At 37.9% G+C, this 21,001-nt stretch overlaps 2 protein-coding genes across 3 annotated transcripts; one reads left to right on the forward strand and one right to left on the reverse strand.

The window, feature by feature from the left end:
* Window positions 1-681: 681 nt before the first annotated feature.
* On the forward strand, window positions 682-11,715 carry maea (macrophage erythroblast attacher, E3 ubiquitin ligase). Its single transcript, XM_046850133.1, has 9 exons — window positions 682-799; window positions 4,091-4,276; window positions 4,753-4,956; window positions 5,069-5,191; window positions 5,281-5,357; window positions 5,453-5,561; window positions 6,290-6,423; window positions 8,127-8,322; window positions 9,769-11,715. The coding sequence occupies exons 1-9, from the start codon at window positions 704-706 to the stop codon at window positions 9,862-9,864; spliced, it is 1,221 nt and encodes a 406-aa protein (XP_046706089.1). The 5' UTR covers window positions 682-703; the 3' UTR covers window positions 9,865-11,715.
* Window positions 11,716-12,456: 741 nt separating this feature from the next.
* On the reverse strand, window positions 12,457-17,357 carry aldob (aldolase b, fructose-bisphosphate). Of its 2 annotated transcripts, none has more exons than XM_046850134.1 (9): window positions 17,201-17,357; window positions 16,019-16,131; window positions 14,934-15,145; window positions 14,081-14,135; window positions 13,792-13,952; window positions 13,609-13,692; window positions 13,242-13,416; window positions 12,954-13,153; window positions 12,457-12,775 (listed from the first exon to the last, which is right to left on the reverse strand). In XM_046850134.1, the coding sequence occupies exons 2-9, from the start codon at window positions 16,128-16,130 to the stop codon at window positions 12,680-12,682; spliced, it is 1,095 nt and encodes a 364-aa protein (XP_046706090.1). In that variant the 5' UTR covers window position 16,131; window positions 17,201-17,357; the 3' UTR covers window positions 12,457-12,679. The 2 variants fall into 2 exon arrangements, with proteins under 2 accessions (XP_046706090.1, XP_046706091.1); XM_046850135.1 differs by having other exon boundaries at window positions 17,197-17,301.
* Window positions 17,358-21,001: the final 3,644 nt, after the last annotated feature.

Consider the following 21,001-nt stretch of genomic DNA (forward strand, 5'->3'; position numbering starts at 1 on the left):
ACATTTAAAAACCATCAGTCCCTGTTCTTGTTTTGCCTTTCCGTTTGGAATATCCGTGTCCATTCAGCCATATGAACATTATTGAAGTTGGGGACAAGCATTGGGCAAAATGTCCTGGCAATCCAGTTGTGTTCAATAAAGTTGAAGCCAACTCTTTGTTCAGGCCACTGCAGTTCTTCCACTCCAATTTTGGCAAGCCATGTCCTTATGGCACTTACTTTATACATAGGGCATTGTCATGGAGAGGAGGTTTGGGGTAGTTTTTTTTTGTGCTAGTGAAGAACATTTGTAGATGTTTTGTTTATAACAGTTTGGTAAGGATACACATATAGGTGTAATGGCAGGTATTCACAACATTTTGGCTATACAGGATATATTACAGTGGCATATATTATAGAAGTGCAAAACAAAAAAACAAATCAGAAAACTAAATAGCAATTAAAAAAATAAAACAGAAAACAAACTAAGAAAAGAAAATGTGAATAAAATCAGATAACAACATTTAAAAAAGAAAAAGAAAATAAATAAATAACAATATATAACCTTTCTACGGTTTGTGTAGACAAACATTTAGGACCAACATTTCAAAGCTGTAATACCTTATATCGTCAGTAGGAGACAGTAGAGAACCCATTGACTGTGAAATCCACTGTATAGGCGACTAATGAACAAGCTGTCACTAGCGCCCCGATATGCTCTGCGCATGCGTAGCATTTTCTCCAAAACCAAGATGGCGGTACAAGAAACAGCTGCTCAACTCTCTATGGCTCTTAAGGTTCAAGAATATCCAACTTTGAAGGTTCGTAACTTCTTAATTTTTAATGGACAATCCCAGCAGGAAGGGTCGGGTCATGATTAACTGATGTAGGCTTGCCTTGTGGTAAGTGGTGTTGTTTAAATCAGATGTCAAGAGATTTGAAATCAATGTAGAACTGTGCGGGTTTGTTCAGGGAGCTAAAGCTAAACAAGTTAGCAAAACAACTCAGCTGAGCGAGAGAGAGAGAGAGAGAGAGAGAGAGGAGGGAGAGGGAGAGGGGTGCACAAGGGGGAGAACTGGCATTAGAGATTATATTGAGTTTTTAATTAGTAAAGTGGAACGACTGTCTAGTGTCTTCTGTAAATGCAACTCAGCTCCGTTAGCGTGCTTTGTTTAGTAAAATCAGATCGGAATCCTGGATGTCATAAAAAACGCTCTGATGCCCATTGGATCATGTTCTAGCCTCCCCTGCAGGCTGCCTACAGAAATAAATGGCGTTCTCCTGAAAGAAATAAACGGTGCATTGCTCCTAAAATGGCTCAGGCCACATTGCTCATATCTAACATGGCGCAAATGCAACCTGCCATTCTGCTGTTTTGCCTTTAGCTTGTGATCGAGACAAGGCAATGGCATCTTGTACCTAGTGCACGTTATCTCTTATCTAATACCTGGTTAAGGTGACACTAATAATCTGCACTGGTTAGACATGCACGGGATGCATTTATGCACGGGGATACATATCCGTGTAGCTGCTGATCAGGGATTCTGTGCATGCGATCATACGCACAGGGTCGTACCGGGAGACGTTCACGTGTCTTGGTTTTAATCATGGCAAAAACACGTGATGGCTGCTTTGCCACCTTTGTTCTCTGCGCCACTGCTTCCCCTCCCCTCCTTCTCCCTCCTACAGCAAGCATCATGCATGCAGTAATGCTCGGGAAAGAGCTGCATGTCGAGATCAGACGCCTAATATCGGCTATTCATTGTGCATAAACGAGCTCTGTCTGACTTGCGTCTCATTTCCGTCTCCTGTGCACGCATGCAGAATTTCAATGCTTATTTGTGCTGCTGCTGCTTCTGCTTTCTGTTCGATGCGCCCAGCACGTCAAATCGTTGGATTTATTCTTTGTGCGTATAATATAGATTTGCATTAAGGACTTGCATTAATTTTTTTGGGATGAACACGTGATCTGCACATTCACTCAAGTTAGCTTTTGTAATTGCAGTCTGTTGTGAGTTTTTCAGAAACTGAAAGGGGTCTGGGATTTTCTTTCTTGCTTGCTCTGCTCTATAGAGTTGTGCATCTGTGGGGGTTTGATGGAGGACAGCCAGTATGGTTTGAGCTGACGGGAAGGTTACAGTAACTCAAAACGAGCACTCTTTGAATCCATCGTGAGCAGAAAAGCATCTCGGAAAATACACAGCGTGCGGAACGTTTAGGATGGATGGGCTACACTTGCAATAGACAGCCGATTAGGGCAGCGGTTAAGGGTCTGGGTTACTGAAAGAAGTCTAGGGTTTTAATCCCCAGTATCACCATAGCCTTGAGCAAGACCTTTAACCCTCTGTGCTCCAGGGGTGCTGTATCAATATCTGACCCAGCACTCTGACCCCGTCTTCCTAACATTCCTGGACTATGCGAAAAAAAGAATGTGTCCTGAAATGTACATGCGACAAAAAAAAGCACCTTTCTGAAATACTCAGACAAGACTTTCTGGCACCAACAAACATTTGACCTTCAAGTCACAAGTTACTGATCATATAGTGTTTGGCATTAATGAACTTATTATGCTGGCTAGATATTGCATGATTGAGCAGGTATAGAGGTGTTCCTAATAAAGTGGTTGGTGTGGGTATCACCAGTATCTAGTTAGCACATACCTATTACTACATTAAACTGTATTGGTATACTTTTTATAGTATTGTGTAAGTATATAAAGAATTGCTGATCAGATGGTTGCAGGTTAAAGCCCCTATATAAACAAGCTGACACCCTTGTGGCCCCCCGAGCAAGCCCCTTTACTCTCAGTGCTCCAAGGGTTGTATCATGGCTGACCCCAGGTCTGAACATCACTCGGATATGTAAAGAAAGACTTTCACTGTGCTGTAAAGTACATGTGACAAGTATAAAGCACCATTCTTTCTTTCCTTTTTAAACCATATCTTCATGCATGCCAGAACAGCTTTGGGCCTCTAAGTTCCAGAGAAAGGAACAAGTAATGCTACAGAATGCAAAGAAATCATTTGCAATTGTGTGCTTTCAACTTGATGGCAAAAGATTGGGAAGAACCACATATGGTGTGATGGTCAGGTGTTTTATGGAATATAATATTGATAAGAAGGAAAATGAACGTGAAATCGTGCTGTAAAAAAAATTGCCCGCGTTGAGATGCTTTGATAAACAATGAGTAATAATCGGGTGCATCAGGTCGAGGTTCATCCTCGATCAGTATGGATCACAACTCACCGTTCAGCACGCACGTAACCCGCGGATTAATGATATTTTGAAACTTGTGTTTTAATCGTAATAGTTTTTTCCTGCCGATATTGCCTTTTAAGTAATTTCGTAACTACGCAGAGCAGTCATGTGCTCACGTGAACAGGACAGTGACATAATCAGTCATTAACAATGGCTTGCAGTGGAGCAGAAGAACTTGAAAGGCATCCTGCATCATTTAAATCGCATGTATGGGAGCATTTCCTTGCTATAATTTTCTTGTAATACATGGAAAGCAAATTATATTTGTCTCCTGGCCATTTTTTTGCTGATCTGAAAAATAATTCGATCCGTGACGCAAAAGCCGTTTTGTAATTTATTGTACCACTAGTAATACATTTAATAGACAAAAAATGTATAATATATATAAAATTTTGGGTATCGAGTTTGTAAATTGTTTGAGAGGGAAAATCCAAATTATTTCAGTGATAACATTCAAACAAGGGACATTTATACATTTTACATCAAGGCCTCTTATACTAGCGATCTGTTTAGTGCATAATGCTTTGGATATTGTCAATAATGACGTTAAAGCAGCGTGTTAAATTGGGTATAAAACAAAAAGAGAATTCTGATAAATGGGGCATCCAACTAATAGTTTTCCCCCCCTTGTTCTCATCCTACTAACAGTGACAGACTATATAATTGACTATAAAACTCATCTGGAGTGACCTCTTGAATTGAACCATTTATTGTATTTTTGCTGTAGAAATCCGTGTGACCAAATGGAAAAATATTACACAAATTGCTCCACTAATTAATCTGTAATGGTTATTTTAAACCTTTTAACTGACACCGGTGATTTCCAAAGCCTCAACGAGTTTTATCCCCTGCAGGTTCCTTATGAGACGTTAAACAAGCGATTCCGTGCCGCACAGAAGAACATAGACCGCGAGACAAGCCACGTGACCATGGTGGTAGCTGAACTGGAGAAAACCCTGAGCAGCTCCTTCCCTGTGGTGGACTCTGTGGTCTCTCTGCTGGATGGTGTGGTGGAGAAATTAAGTGCACTCAAACGGAAGGTATCATTAATCCTAAGCATTTAATAGCTTGACAATTACGCTTCACTTTTTTGTTTATATTAGCAGCGAAAGGAGTAGTGATATAACTCTGTTCATTTAACTTAGTTTGCAAGGTTTCTTTAAATTCTAGTACAAAACATTGCTAGACTCAAATAACGTTCAGTAATGGTCAGGATCTTTACAATATCATTTTACAATGTTCCTTTTGACTTTGTGATTCAAATGATATTTGAAGGTGCTTTTGAAAATATTTAGCAAATTAAATGTAAATTCTAAATCATTATAAATAGAATTGTAGTGAACTCAATTAATTGATTATCAAAAATAATCATTAGTTTCAACTCTAGTACAGATGAGCAAAGGTATTATGTTTTACCTGGCATCAGCATCCCAATTCCTAGTTTTCTGGTTTCTGGTCATTGGACCTACCAACTATAACTCCAGACGTCTACCACTCATTGTAACATCTCTTGAAGGCGGCAGAATCAATCCAGGCTGAAGATGAGAGCGCTAAGCTCTGTAAACGGCGTATCGAGCACCTGAAGGAGCACAGCAGTGACCAGCCGTCTAACGTCAGTGTGTGGAAGAGGAAGCGCATGGACCGCATGATGGTGGAGCACCTGCTGCGCTGCGGCTACTACAACACCGCCGTCAAGCTCGCCAAACAAAGTGGGATCGAGGTGTGCCTCTGTCATCATCAAAATGTTCACGTTTTTTGAGTTTTGATCTTTTTTTTTTTTTTTTTTTTTAACACTGATTGAATTGATCTCTACATATTTACATATTTGCCAGGATTTGGTCAACATTGAGATGTTCCTCACTGCAAAGGAAGTGGAGGAATCTCTTGAAAGGCAGGAGACAGCTACCTGCTTGGCCTGGTGCCATGACAACAAGTCTCGCCTGAGAAAAATGAAGGTAACGCAGTTTATTTAGCAGACCTGATTTTTTTTTTTTTTTTTTTAAGAAAGCTTCGGTTTCTGAACATTATTTTTTTTTCTCCTCAGAGCTGTCTGGAGTTCAGTTTAAGGATCCAAGAATTTATCGAGCTCATTCGACAGAACAAACGCATGGATGCAGTACGGTACGGTGACCACCTTCTGTAATAAAAAGCAATTACGTTCAAGTTGAACCTTTTGTGTAGATATTGTTTGTAAAATTGACCTGTGTGTGTTGTAGACATGCACGTAAACACTTTAGCCAAGCAGAAGGAGGGCAGCTGGATGAGGTTCGGCAGGTGATGGGCATGCTGGCATTTCCTTCTGACACTCACATTTCCCCATACAAGGTGAGCTTTCTGGACAGACCTTTTATTAGTATTTTTTTATTAAGCAATTAATCTAGGGTTTAGCCTGAGATAAAGCAGTGTAGAAGTGTTTTTTAATGTTTTATACTCCAATGATTTAACATGTCCTCTTTAAATAAATGATGATTTACATCTCATTTGCATTTCATTTATTTTTTAGACCTCGGTGTCATTCCTAGAAATCTGTGAATTAACTGTTACTATAAAAAGCGATTAAGCGCAACAACTTCATTTCAATACGATAATTCAACCGTAATTCAGTATAATATTCGTTGAAAAGCGTAATGTTGGTTACTGAGGATGCACATTGTAATATATGCTCAAGTGACATCACACATACTCATGAATATTTAGATTCCTGTAATGTAGTCCATCGAATCCTTATAAATGAGCATTACAGCGAGATAGTAAATCTCTCTTACAAAGAAGACTTGGTCAAGATCTTGGAGCAAACATTTTTATGGGCTCAAATGATTATATTAGAAGGAAGGATGATGGTTAACGTTGGTGCCGGTTAATTTAGGTTAAACTGAACTGCAGTTAAAAACATTCACTGTACACTGAGAAATCCTTACAATTATAGATCGTGAAAGCCTAGTCAAGTTCGGAAAAGCCCAGGAAAACGGTTTCCTAAAAAACGCATGAGCAGTGTCAGATGTCGGGGTTGGAAACCATGAAATGATTTACAGACAGCTTGTTGTCTCACACAGGACCTTCTGGATCCAGGCCGCTGGAAAATGCTGATCCAACAATTCAGATACGACAATTACAGATTACACCAGCTGGGGAACAACTCTGTGTTCACCATCACTCTGCAGGCAGGGCTGTCTGCCATCAAAACCCCGTATCCTCAACAGCTTCGAGCTTGATTACTTCCAACACACCACATTTTCCTAATAGCATTTAGAGTTACCGTTAACACATTCTTAGTATGAGGCAACCGTTTGCATGTCCTTGAAACAAATGCAATTTGTGGCAATGACTCATTTACAGTGTTAGGTTTTCAAAATTAGTCATTATTTGGTTTAATAACATTCAGTGGTATTTAAGGTATTAACTCTTTCTGCAAGAAATATTCTGCAACACACTTGTATGTTTACGTTTACATTTGCGACATTTAGCAGACATCCTTGTCAAAGTGCTTTGAGTCTCTATCAATGGATAAATCTACACTGGTACGCTGAATTACAAATTCAAGATAAATCGGACTACAGCTCTGTCGAGAGGGTTTTTTATCTTATTTATTATAATTTTTTTTTATAAATTGTTTTTTTTTTTAATAGTGCAAATTTGAAAAGTGTTAAAGTATGCATGTATATAGTATGTGTCAAGGGCATACATATGTACAGTGGGAGAAATAATCATTTAATCCCCTGCTGATTTTGTATATTGACCCCCTTACAAAGAAATGGACTGTCTAGATTTTTGTAGTAGGTTTATTTTTAACAGAGAGAGGCAGAATATTAAAAAATAATCCATAAAAAATTAAAGAAAGGTTATAAATGATTTTGTATTTGACGGAGTGAAGTAAGTATTTGATCCCAAACCAAATTAGCAAGAATTCTTACTCTCACAAACCCTAATTAATCCTGTTCCTTTCGGGTAAAAACTCCTAATTTTAACTCATTATGTGTATAAAAGACACCTGTTACAGAATCCACCTCTTCCTTTCAAACCTCTCCACCACTGTGGGCAAAGAGCTGTCAAAGGATGTCAGGCATTAGATTGTAGACCTGCACAAGGCTGGTATGTAATGGGTGTGTTTTATACACATAATGAGTTGATATTAGGATTACTTTCTTAAAGGGACAGGACTAATTTGGGTGTGTGGTGGTCAGAATTCCTGCTGGTTGGTAGGGGATCAAATACTTCTTTCACACTATCAAATACAATTTCATTTAATATTTTTTTTTTATATTTATCTTTCTGTTAAATTAAACCTACCATAAAATTCTATACTGTTCAATTATATATAATTATATTTTGTGGACACCTGACTATTAGATTTCTATATGTTTTTTTGAACATCGCATTCCACATTATAGTCCCAATTTGCTGTTGTCATAACCTTTACTCAATGGGAAGATGTTCCACAAGGTTTTAGTGTATATTTGTGGAATTTGTGTTAATTCAGCCACAAGGGTGTTAGGAAACTCAGCTACTCATGTAGGGTGAGGAGACCTTGGATGCAGTTGGATTGCAATTCATCCCAAAGGTGTTCAATAGGGTTGAGGTCAGAGCACTATAGCAGCCCACTCAAGATCTTCCACTCCAACCAATATAAAGCATATCATCTTGGAACTGGCTTTGTGCTCAGGGGCACGATCATGCTGGAACAGGTTTGGGTTTCCTAAATCAATTGAAGATAATTTAATGCTACTGCAACCAAAGCCATCCTTTACAATCGTGTGCCTCCTCTCGGTTGACAGTTTGGGGAAGAGCCTCGTATGGCTGAGAAAGTCAGGTGTCTCAGTACTGTTCTTAACATATATGACACACTGGTAATCTGATGAATATAAGTTAATGCCCTTGACTCTTGGCTCACAGACAGTGTTACAAAGAGGATGGTACCTCTAAAAACCCAGACTGTCCTGTTTGCAGCAAGTCCCTAAACAAGCTGGCTCAGCCTCTCCCTATGGCCCACTGCGCAAACTCCCGTCTGGTGTGTAAAATCTCTGGAGAGGTCATGAACGAGAACAACCCACCCATGATGCTGCCTAATGGCTATGTTTATGGCTATAATGTAAGTATAGAAGTGTTACGTGACAGCCTTGTACAACTCTCTATGTCGGTTGGGTTCTTTCTCTGTTTTGTCTGGTTTTATTTTTATGACATGGTTTGGGTCCACTTTCCCCCTGCTCTAAGAGGAAAACATTACCGAAATGTAATGCAAGATTTGATAGTCTGACTGATTATCATTATTACTTAGACACGAATAATAATCAGTCAGGCTATCAAATCTTGTATTACCACATATATTTATATCTGATTCTAGAAGAGAGCAATTATATCCTTTAGAGTCTAAGGATATAATTGCTCTCTCCTAGCATGCCCCCCATTTGCAGGGTTTACTGAGTGTTTATTGCTCCAGTGCAGTTTCAGAGTGACGAATGATTCACATTTCCCGTAGACAGTCCGAGTGAGCGGCAGGTCAAACATCAGAGGAACCTCATCCATATTTGTGATGTGGTGCGGAAGCGCATCTGATTTAATATAAAGAATTTCATTGGTTCACCCGAACCTGTTCGGCAATTTCATTGGTCTAATGTTATGGGGCTCAGTGTTTTGGCTTGAAGATTGTGAAACCGGGAAAAACTCAGGAAAAATCCATATATTAGCCGCTTCGTTGTTTAAAGCGTGGGAAAAAAGTAGCGGCTTATAGTCTGGAAAATACGGCACATTATTTCCAATACAAATGCAATTTCTTACGTCTGGAAGACATAAATGGCAACCAAATGTTAAGTTTGACTTTATTGAAATGCTTTGCTCTATTGAATGGCTTTTACTGTAGCTGTTTAAGTTGTTGCTTGTTTGTGAGTCTTTCTGCCTTTAGTTTTGTCTGCAGTAAGTGAAAAGCAATCACAACATCAGTAAGCACTGATGGCCAAGACCACTAATAGGCATTTATGCTACAACAATGCCATATTTGACAGATGGTGTTGCATTCTTTGGATCATGAGCCCTTCCTTTCCATCTCCATACTATTCTTTTAATACCATTTTGCTACAATACAATTTTTGTTTTATCTTTCCAAAGAATGTAACATCATTGCTGGGCTATAACTCAGTTTGAATTTACATTCATGAGTCTTTTGATTGCAGACCTTGTTGATGCACCCATTTCCTTCAGTGTTTTTATAGTTGGCTGTTGGTTCTGAAGTGGTTTTTCCCTCACCAAGGAAAAAAATGGCTATAATTCCTAAACAGTTAATAAATATTTTTGTATTACCACTCGAATCTAAAGAGCATGTCTACATTGATTGTTTTAATTGATTGATTCATTTAACAATGAATTTGTAATGTGTAGAGGCAGAATTATTTTTATTTTTTCAAGGATATACCTCATTTTTTTTAGATAATGAGAATCCGCTTTTATATCATCTCATAACTATATAAGTTTCAGTTTGCTTGATGTATAAAATGGTATGTATTTATATAGTATATTTTTTTTTTTTTTATTCCTTCTACAGTCTCTTTTGTCTATTCGCCAAGACGACAAGGTGGTGTGCCCCAGAACCAAAGAAGTCTTCAGCTTCTCCCAGGCCGAAAAGGTTTACATCATGTGATGAGACCTCCAGAGCCTAGTTCAAGATTTTGAATTTTTTTTTTTTTTTTTTTTTTTTTTAAACCACCCAGGAGTCGATGAATCCCAAAACGACAAAACCTATAGTCTAAAGGCCTCTGTTCCTCAGCCCGTTCCATGAGACTGACTTCACTTGGCCTCTGCCAAACCTTTTCAGAGAAAGGTTTCTCATCCATTGGAGGTTTTTAACTATACAGCTGAATGGTGAAAACAGTGTAGAACAATACATCATTTCAAAAAAAGGTTGATATTTTGCCATTTTCCTTCACTAGCTTCTTGAAAGTTGTGTGATGTCAAAAGGACATGGCTCCACATTATATGTCTGAGAGCTTCTGCCTTTTTAGTGTGCTTAAAATGACCGATTATTTTAATCAGTGGTGCCCTTTTTTTCCGACCGAAGTGTTTAAAGCATAACATGGTCCACTTTCTAATATCTTGCCTGAGCACCTGTAAGAACTTTTTTTGTTTTTTTACCACATATGGTTGGTTAATACCAGCACATCTCTTTCTCTCTCTCTCTCTCTCTCTCTCTCTCTGTCTTTCTCTCTCACAGACAGACACACACACACACACACACTCTTGTACTTACTGCCGTTGCAGTTACCTTATACCTTATAGAAAGTGTAGTAGCGTCAGTGGAAAAACTTCACACATAATTCTCTGTTGATGTAACTAGGTGTAGAAAGACATTGCAGTTCGTTGGTAGCTATTTGTGAAGGGTTGTTAGTAGACTAAACTTTACATCACATGCCGTGTTTTTTAAAGGTCCATCATTACAATAATACTTGTGTCCATGAGCAACAACTACAAGTGTAGCAGGATTTTAATGTGACTAAAGTCAGAGATTGTGAGGACATTCTGTGAGGAAATCTGATTTATCATACAAAATATCCATGATCTAATGTCAGAGTTAGTGGTGGTTTTCGATTAAAGAAGAATGAATTCATTCTGAGGTGTGCACAATTTTCTTTTTTCAATTTTTTAATGCCGCACTTTCCTGCTGTAGTAGGAAGATCAAGCCTGGTTAGTTCAGTAGTAGTTCCACGATGTATTCTGGTGAAGTGATCCGTATTTATTTACCCTCAAGAATTAAGTAATAAAACAGAAGGAACAAACGTCCAGTATAGTTAATGTGACATCTGTTTCCTCCCATGATCAACTTTTTTTTTTTTTTTTTTGGGAGACCCAAAGGAATCTCGTGGATTTCACACGGATCTCACATCGATCCCATTCTTGGTGCGCACCTCTGCATTCATTCACCAAAACAGCCTGTAGTGTCTGAATCTCAGGTTAGATTGACATCGTACATGCTATACCATAAAGCCTGACTCACTGTGTCTCCATACCTCACAAGACCATCAATTGTTACTTCACATTTCTCGAAAAATAGACTGTCTTCCTATTTTGTGTTAGGTCTTAATGGTAAGGGCTACATAGGTTCGGGATTGATAAGGTCTTAACCACTTTGTCATGTGATTTTCTTTCTCTTTTTTTTTTTTTTTTTAAAATATGCTTCAGATAATCATCGGGATTTTTTTGTTTTTGTTTTTCAGATGAAGCACTAAATAGTTTTGTGTTGTTTTACAAGCACACATTTTCTATTTTAGAATCCACACCGTTCCAGTTTTCCCTGTCAGGTAGCAGTTAGGTCGTTTATGAGCACCTATTTTTTAAGCACACTGTCCTTTTTTCCTTTATATTTGGCAAGCTGCTTTCAAATGTGCTATTTTATTGTAAGTGTAGAAAGGCTACTTAGATACTGCTCTTGCATGTGTGTACTCATAGAGTAGTTGGGTTGTTCATGTTTAGTCAAATAAAAAATTATTTGAATAAATGCTGTGACTGTCAATGACTGCATGAATATTAACCAAAAAACATCCTTTCAGAGTTCTTAGACATTAAATATAATTCTATCGTTAATAATAATAAAAAATATGTATATTGTGCATATTATATATACATTGTTCATTTGAATAGTATTTACTGTAGTATAATAGGAATAAGAACACTTAGTTATCGGAAAAATGCAACCGGGTGCTATGATATGATGCTAGTGATTCCTTTTTAATTGAAATGTATTCTATGGGTATCATAAAGGTATGTATTTTTATTATTATTTAATACCACAATTTTAACTTTGACTAAAGATTACATACACCTAAATTCTTTCAAGCATAAATTTCTCAACAGTTTTGTTTTGTCTCAGGTACTAAAAAAGGTATACTTAGAATTGATGTGTTGAGTTTTTAAGGTGTTACTTTAAGGTATATCGTCCTTCCACGCCAGGAATTGTGTTGCATCCACCCCCATGCTTCACTCTTTTTAGGGATTGATTTTTAGAAAACGCCTCAAAATTGCTGGTGATCACCTGCAAAATTGGGCTTCTTATGGAATTGCATATGGCAAAGTTTTAATTGATCCTCATAAATAGCTGCTCCACGTCTTTATCTTACAGCAATTTCAGAAGCCCTACATATTACATTGTATCACCAAGCACAGGAACTTATTATATAAAAAACCTTAAATGATGTCTCAGACTCAACACATACACAAAAGAAGACTGAAAAACAAACCATCAGTGCATGTTCCTTTTTATTTATTTACTATAGAAAGATCTTTCAACTTTATAATCTATAAAAAACATTTGCTGATTTTGTCATGAGTTTGGAGATCAGTATTCCAGGCATGCAAAATATATATGTTTATAAATCAAGTTAACATGACACAGTCTTTGGTCAATTTTGTATTCACAGTTTTGTGTGGTCAAGGAAAGATTGCTGTTTGGTAGCCTGTTTGGTCTAGTAGACGTAGCTGGCAGTGTAGAGGGACTGCATAGCAGCCGTGTCAGCCTGGCCTGTTGGTTTGTACTCGCCTTTAGATGCCAGACCGTTAATCTGTGGGGGGTGAACAGGAGAAGCATGATGTTCACTTGGCAGATCTACAGCTGCTGCTTTATAAATAATATTCCCACTGTATGTTTTAGATATGAATCAAATTCCTGCTTTATAAACAATACCAACTAAAACCAATTGGCTCCCCTCTTTAAAAAGAAAATTCTATTTCAGTGCCTACCTTAGCACGAGTAACGAAAGCCTCCTGTGCAGCCTTCTTGTTTGCTGTTTTACCCTTCCATGCTGCCAGCGCTGAGGCCTGGAGAGCACGTCCGTAGGAGAAAGTCAGCTTCCAGGGCCTGTGCAGTGGAGTCTGGTTGATGGCATTGAGATTGAGTGAAGCTTCCTCCTCACTCTGACCTCCTGACAGGAAGCAGATGCCTAGAAGAACAAAAGAAATCCCAGTGAGTACAGGTTACAAGGAGAATCTTATTTCCTTATTAAACCGTCCAAACGTGGTCCAAATCACCTGGAACAGCGGCGGGTACGGTGCGTCTGAGGGCACTCACGGTTGCCATGGCAACCTCTTGTGGGGTGTACTTCTTGGGGCAGGAGTGTCCTGCTGTGACCATGTTAGGTTTGAGCAGAGTACCCTCCAGATAAACATGGTGGTCAGACAGAGCTTTGTAGACAGCAGCGAGGACCTAATCCAAGAGACACGAATGAGTGTTAGTATGTGTGTTGGATTTGAGAGTTAGGCTAATGTTTATAGAAGTTGGATCAGATCCCACTCCCATCTGTTTCTGCAGCAGGGACTTAACATTGAAGCCAACACAAAAATTATGCTTTGATTTTTGATTATTTTTCAGTTCATTTTAATCTCTGAGGAACCTCACCTTCTCTGTGACATATTGGCATCGCTGGAGGTCGTGATCACCATCTGGGAGAATCTCAGGCTCAACAATAGGCACCAAGCCATTCTATAGAAAAAAAAGAGAAAACCACTTGTAATGCCTTAAGCCTCAAATTTATGCACAATGAACAAAGGCAGTTTGTGTAGAGGTGGAAGAACTGGGTACCTGTTGGCAGATACTGGCGTATCTGGCTAGTACATTGGCATTTTCAGCAATAGCCAGAGCGGAAGGGCAGCCGTCTGAGATCTTCAGCACACAGCGCCACTTAGCAAAGTCACACCCATCCTTCTTGTACTGAGCACAGCGCTCCCCCAGGCCATCCAGCCCTAAAAGACACAGGGGTGAATGACTATTCAAGAGCTGACAAATGCTCAAAGACCTAAGTGACAGGATCAGATCATGAAGTGCTGAATGTTTCTCTAATAACAGTGAAGAATCATCATGCTAGACTTACCTTGTGTGGTTGTCTCACCATCTGTTCCATTCAGCCCTGCTGTGCCTTTGTCAACCTAGCAACAAAAGATACACAATTAATACATGATGGTCTCATTTGTGGACACTGTTTATATGTGAAGATGATTTTCTACGCGATTGTGTATGTGTCTGTCTGGTGTGTAAAACTGGTCTAACTTGTGGTAAAGAGACCTTCGGTTACATCGTGCCTCGTGATGTCATTTACAAAGGTTACATCAGTTACATTTCCTGTTTCTAAAGGTCAGAATAAGCAACTAGCGTGAACGTTGTTGCTGTTCAGTTTCCTTTGAGCAGTTCACTTATGTTTAAAATCATTTACTTTCAACACCACAGACTATGAACTGAGTGGAAGCAGGAATTACAGTATTACACTTCTTAGCCTAGTCATCATTTGAAAACATTGTGTGTCAATTTCAATAATACACTATAAGAATAATTAGCACTAATCGTACTAGCATATCTATGAAGAAATAAAATAATTTACAATAATTAAAAATTCTAATCCATGACATTTCTAAACAGTAAGCAACACAGAATCTGCTAATGAAGCTGCAAGTGTTTCGTTTGATCAGCTGATAAACTTTGCCAGGTCTGCATCTGGATTGCAGTGTACTAGTTGACAGCATTGCTTTAGACCTTGGTCGTAAAAAGAGCTTGCCTGACATTTTACGCAATCCCTACATTTGATCGCCCTACGTGCACTTTATCCTTATGTCCAGGCAACAAGCTGAGTGAATGAATGACTTTGAAATAGTCTGACATGAGAATTTTAACAGAATATATGCAAAGTGAAGAAAAGAATGTGTAATATAATGCCTATACAGCAATTTTACCTTAATGCCAACCACAATTCCCTTCTCCTTGATGACCTGTGGAAAAAGGACGCCCTTGTCTGATTTCTGATACAGTGTCTCGTGGAAGAAAATGACTCCTCCGATGCTTTGCGAAATGGCAGGATCAACGGAGAACAGGAGGTCTCGGAAGAAGCGGCGGTTCTCCTCCGTGTTCTCCACGTTGATCTTTTGCAGACGCTTTGCCATGGTGCCTAAATCAGGAATGACAGACTTGTTGTTGACATTTTTGTTCAATGTGTAATGATTAGACATATTCATGTCCTCGTTCTAATACGTTATTGCTTCTGTAGTAAGAAGTCATAAACATTATTTGAGGTGACATTTATTTTAAAGAAGGACTTTCCATTATCACTCGCAGTCTCAGGTAAAGCTGTGACTTTTCTAACAGGCAAAAAGTAATTTCTCAGTAATGACTAAATGTAGAGGGTTTTTTTGGTCTTCCCAGGTTTAAAAAATTTATAATAATGGCAGAAGCTGGAAAGTATACAACATTATACCAGTTACAATGCGAGTGATAGCGGGAACTAACTTTTTTAATAAAACTATGAATGGATACAAAATTATCAATTACGTGTCACTCTTTTGGAAATATACATTATTTGTGTTGACAAATTGAAGGAAAAATAAAGAGGAATGAAATGCTCCAGAAAGTGCTGTAATTAAAAAATGATTAACTTTGGGGTGAAAAAAACAAACCATTGTGTGTTATTCCGGCCTTTCAATTCTACAATAAGACAATAATCGAGACGGTATATGTTAAATATATAAGAAATGTAATCAACTTTGCAGCAGTCATGATCTCCAACACGCCGCTATCGTTTTTCGAACGCTACTGTGGTAATATCAAGCTATGAAATATGTACAAGTATATCATGTGATACCTTTATCTCCAAATGTATGTAATGCAAATGTAACAATGTTTATTTCAGGCTAGTTTTCTCATATTCAGGCCTGTTTTTTGCAAGCCCAGCAACTAGTGCTGTAGACATCGTTGCAACACCATGCAACAATAATTAACTAAGAATGATTAGCTAATCATTAACTAAGATAACACATGAATTCACCTGTGGACTCATCTGCAGCCAGGATACCCTTTCCAGGAGCCACAATACGCTGGGCGATAGTCGCCAGCTCCTTCTTCTGGTTTGGTGAAAGGGATGGAAACTGGTGGGTCATCCTGGAAAAAAGAAAGAAAGAAAATAAATAAAAAAGTTATCAGAAGATGGAAATTGTTTACATATTAAGCAGTACATCTAATTGAGTGCAAATTTGTTTTCCTTATGATTTGGAAACGCTGCGCCCTCTTGCACATTTAGTTAATATTTGTCCTGTCTGATCTCCAGTCCAGAGAGCTGATTGTACCTTTAAATAAATCGTATCAAACCATCCAAACTGATATGTGGTCAGTTCGAGACAGGATTGCAAAACTGTGTGACTATGTGTACTCTGAGATTTGATTATTTGTTCCAAGTCGGAGCAAACATTGAACTTTGCAAGGCAGGAATTACTCCATCATTCCAGTTTTACCTTTTGGCATTGCTGAAAATCCTGCTTAGTTGAAACAACTTGTTTTGCCAGTTTATGCAGAGTTCAGAAAATCATTTTGGCTTATGGTTCTTACAATTCTTACACTACTTTTCAGAAATACAAATCAAGGTAACATTTGTCGCTTAATTTGTAGAACTTTGCATGAAGATTTTCCAGATTTTCTACAAAACTCTCACAATGCTCATGAGAAATGTTTCAGTTCATTACAGTTCTTGACTCAACGTGTTGCAGAACGTGTACGACATAACATGTTTACGACTTGTTAGTATTAACAAATGCATACAATTGTAACGCTGAAATCGAGTTTTCAATTTTCAAAAATATAATTTAACAAGATTGAGTAATATGTATCACTTTATTGCTTTACCTGGAGAATTTTTTTCTACAGTTGCACAACTCTTTGTACACATCCGCCTCCATTCAACGTTATTGAAATCTATAAGTCGTGCACCTTTCACTAAATGTTTTTTTCTGGTATGTTATAGTATAAATAAACGCATATTTTTTTTTATAAATGAATTCCTGTTATTAATATAAATGAACAAAATAAGGAAGTTACTTTCTCTCTCCAGTGCATTTGAGTTATTTTTTCTACATCAACAAAACCCCTAGCTCAACTATATATCCATACGCTTCCAAACTTTATAGTTAATTACCTTAAACGCAAATTCACTATAAAAGTAGAGAAACATACTTACTTGCTGGATTTCTTTGTACCGCCGGTGATGAGAGATGAAACAGACACTCGGTTTGTTGCTTGGGCTGTTTTGCAGTCTGCAAGGAGCAAGTGAATGCAGCACTATTTATTTCAGAGTAAGATGGAGGTTGGTTCCTCTGGGTGGGAGTTTACTGTGTGCAGGGAAACTATTGGTTGAGGTTTATTAGCATGTCTACGTGTGCGTGTCCGTGTACGTGTAGCCCCCATTGAATAGCGCCAACAATGTGATTGCCTCATATTTACAACCTTTAAACCCTCAAGCAAATGCACATATTTCCCTTCTCACAACTTTTGGAAGAGTTTAAATCAACATGATATAGTCAAAGTGAACACAACTTAGTGATATATTTATGCTAATGAAATGAAATGCTCCAAAGCACGTAGGGGGCAAAAAGTTTTAAGCAGCTCTGTCACAATAACTGTAGACAACGATAGACTTGCCATTCAGGTTTTCTAGGTTCCTGCATTTGCCTCGTGCAAGGTCAATAAATGGTTGTTGTTTTTTTACCTTCCATGTCATGCACAGACATGATGGCATGTATTTGAGTTTGCTTTCATGTGGTTTGTAGGAGACCAAAGAAACATGCATGTTGAAGTAATATAAATGTGGAGTCAACAAGACAGGAAGTTTATGCTTATGCATGCTCAGGAGCTACTTTTTAGACGTTCAGTCTGTGTGAAATGTAGACTTGTGCATGTCCAAAGGTTTGCGTCACTATGGTTTCGAGGTGAAACATAAAATCAATGTATATTTATTAGAATAAAAAAATTTCGGAAACAATTCCAAATGAAATGTAGATGTTTCATGCAACGAAACAATGAAAACATTGATGGTAATCAGACCCAATTTGAGCATTTTTTATTTATGTCTTCAATTCATGTCTTTACTTGATAAAAGGACATAGACTGAGAGACTCCAACATGAATAAGGACCCAGACAGAGAGACTCAGACATAAATAAGGCCCAAAACAAAAAGACTCAGGCGTTTTCACCCTCAGGCAAATTAACTGTGTCCCGTGTGGGTGTGGGTGTGGGTGTGGGTTTGTGTATTAAAGCAAACACAAGCTATACAATATATAAAGCAATTATAGTGTGCAAATTCTCTGGCTAATTTGCTTTTATATATATATATATATATATATATATATATATATATATGTGTGTGTGTGTGTGTGTGTGTGTGTGTGTGTGTGTGTGTGGAAATGAGTTGTAGAAAATTATTTTAATATCTGAATTTTAGATTTAGTATGCTTTGTGAAAAAAAAAAAAGAAAGAAAGAAAGAAAACACCAAGATTATCTAAAGAGTAGACTACTAAAAAATTATTCAGTAGGGGTGGAGGACAATTGCCTAATAGCTGATCTGATCATATCAGCAGACGAGAGTGGGTCAATGGAACTAATGAATGGTGCTCCAAGTAAAAAGAATTGCAAACTAAAAAAACACTCAGCAATGATGTAAAAGAGGTGACTGCTGACGTGCATGCTATGAACTAAATAATAAAGAAAAGCCAAATTGTTTCACAATATGGACTCTGGATCATGGGTCAAAAGTCGATAATCACGCAGGAACACAGTTCATAAGCGTATTCTTCATGCCTAGATCACAAACCTGGAATTGATCCAGTTTTTCCTATAAATCTACTAACATATACAGTAGAGCTAGTCTGCTTTTTTGGCATAAAACACACTCATTGCCTCCACCTTCTGGACTTCTGAAAAATTTTGGCAAAGCTATGATGCTGATGGTACAGTACATGAATATTAAATCAGAGATAGACTGAGTTTCCTATCAAAAGAAGTGGATCAGTTAATATATGTTTATTAATAAATGTTTTTGTGAGTCAACATTTCTCTATCCTGTAATATGCAATGTCCAGATGTTGAGTGTCTCTCCACACATCACCACCAACCTCAGGTTTTTAATGTCTTTATTCATTCAGCATGCTCATGGGAGAATCAGTCCAGACTTCTCTAACCTCAGTTACAGACCTATGACTTGGGAATGTCCAGGGATCAAGAAATCCGTTGCTGGGGCAAAGATTTATAGCTTGGCGTCCTCCCCAAAAAGACCTAAATGTTTTCATTTATTTAATCATTTTCTATCCACTTCTTTTGGTGAGAAGGTGTTACACATTTTTCTATCCTTCGTCCAAGTTTCAGAATGCATTCTATTTTAGAGTTTGGGAGAAGCCGAAAGAAGAAGAAGAAAAAGAAGAAGAAGTAGAAGAAGATGGAAAACACATGAAAATAAAAAAGTCATAAGTCAAATATAGTTGTATAAGTCTGGTTACCTAAAGGATAACTATATGACTATACAGTTATAAAGTACTGTAAGAAATACCAGATAGACCAATGTCACTTTTTAAAAATCCCTTTTTAATAGTTTAGACCAGGGGTCCTCCACCACCTGGACATGGACCAGTAACATTTCATGGATCATTTAAAACCGGGCACGCACAGAAAGAATAAAACCTTTACATTTATATTTTATTTGCGTTTTCATTGACTTTTACCATCTGCAGGGTGTGTGTGTGTGTGTGTGTGTGTGTGTGTGTGTGTGTGTGTGTGTGTGTGTGTGTGTGTGTGTGTGTGTGTGTGTGTTTTGTAAAATGCCCACTCCACATCTGGCTATGCCAATATCCTGCACTTGTTTCAGTTGCTGTTTGTTTATGCACCGATAAATGAAGCTTGCACTGATTATGCATTATGGTGAATTACATATTCATTAAATATCAAAATCAGAATCAAAATAAGAAATAGATTTATTACCAAGTATATTTACACACACAAGGAATTTGATTTGGCGACAGGAGCTACCAGTGCAGGAGAAGTACAGACATAATATAACAAAATATAAGTAAAACAGACAATTAAATAATGCACTATATACAGAAGTAGAAATGTTGTTTAAGGCGCCAACAGTTTGAAGAGAGAGTGGGATGGGTGTGTGGGGTCCAAAGTGATTTTCATAGCCCTTTTCCTCACTCTGGAGGTGTGAAGGTCTTGGAGGTTGGGCAGTGAGGCACCAATAATCCCCTCAGCAGTCCTGACCATCCGCTGTAGCCTCATAATGTCTGATTTGGTAGCTGAACCAAATGTAGGAGGTATATATGTAATTAAGTTAATAATTAAATCATATAATATGTATAATAGCATTATAATATGCACGTTATTGCGTCTGTAATGCAAAAAAATGCTGATTTGGACGCTTGGATTGTTTTTGGTATGAAGATAAAGTTCTCCCACCAGTAGATGGCGCTGCAATTTGGAGTAACTGAATATGTTAGCGCACTCACTCAAAATACTATGGCGCTGTGTATACTACTTAGCACTGCAGTATGCACTTACTGACTTAGACTCTATTTCCGTTTCCGGGAGCTTCCCCTCCTCCTCCTCCTCCTCCTCTCAAATGTTCCGCAACATCAATATTTCGAACCTGAGCAGTTAAACACACTGAAGGGAGGTTTGTATGGATCAGAATGCATTTTATAAACTATATTAATAAGCCGATTTAATTAGGACCGTTTAAACCGTTCCCGCATGGTGTGCGGCTTTAGGAAGATCATGTCTAATCAAAATTCCGGTTCCTCTTCATATTAGCCAACTGTAGCTCTGTAGGCAAATAGAAGGATTGTAAGATGAATTTGGAGAATAAATGAATTACAAAGATACATAATATAATTTAATATTTTTTTTTCGGTGAGATTAAAATACCTCGTTGGTGTTAAATAGTGAATTAGTCTTTTCAGTCTTTGGAAGCTAGCTTGAAGCTAATCACT

This window comes from Silurus meridionalis, chromosome 5 (assembly GCF_014805685.1).
Source record: "Silurus meridionalis isolate SWU-2019-XX chromosome 5, ASM1480568v1, whole genome shotgun sequence".
Lineage (NCBI taxonomy): Eukaryota > Metazoa > Chordata > Actinopteri > Siluriformes > Siluridae > Silurus > Silurus meridionalis.

What these genes read in the sequence shown, in the direction of transcription:
- maea (XM_046850133.1), top strand. Translation starts at nt 704, where the DNA reads ATGCGTAGCATTTTCTCCAAAACCAAGATGGCGGTACAAGAAACAGCT. An exon ending in AAGAATATCCAACTTTGAAG is followed by an intron (nt 800 to 4,090) that starts GTTCGTAACTTC and finishes TATCCCCTGCAG; the next exon opens with GTTCCTTATGAGACGTTAAA. An exon ending in GCTATGTTTATGGCTATAAT is followed by an intron (nt 8,323 to 9,768) that starts GTAAGTATAGAA and finishes TTCCTTCTACAG; the next exon opens with TCTCTTTTGTCTATTCGCCA.
- aldob (XM_046850134.1), bottom strand. Translation starts at nt 16,130, where the DNA reads ATGACCCACCAGTTTCCATCCCTTTCACCAAACCAGAAGAAGGAGCTG. An exon ending in CGTACCCGCCGCTGTTCCAG is followed by an intron (nt 13,154 to 13,241) that starts GTGATTTGGACC and finishes TTGTTCTTCTAG; the next exon opens with GCATCTGCTTCCTGTCAGGA. An exon ending in CTTTCGTTACTCGTGCTAAG is followed by an intron (nt 12,776 to 12,953) that starts GTAGGCACTGAA and finishes CACCCCCCACAG; the next exon opens with ATTAACGGTCTGGCATCTAA.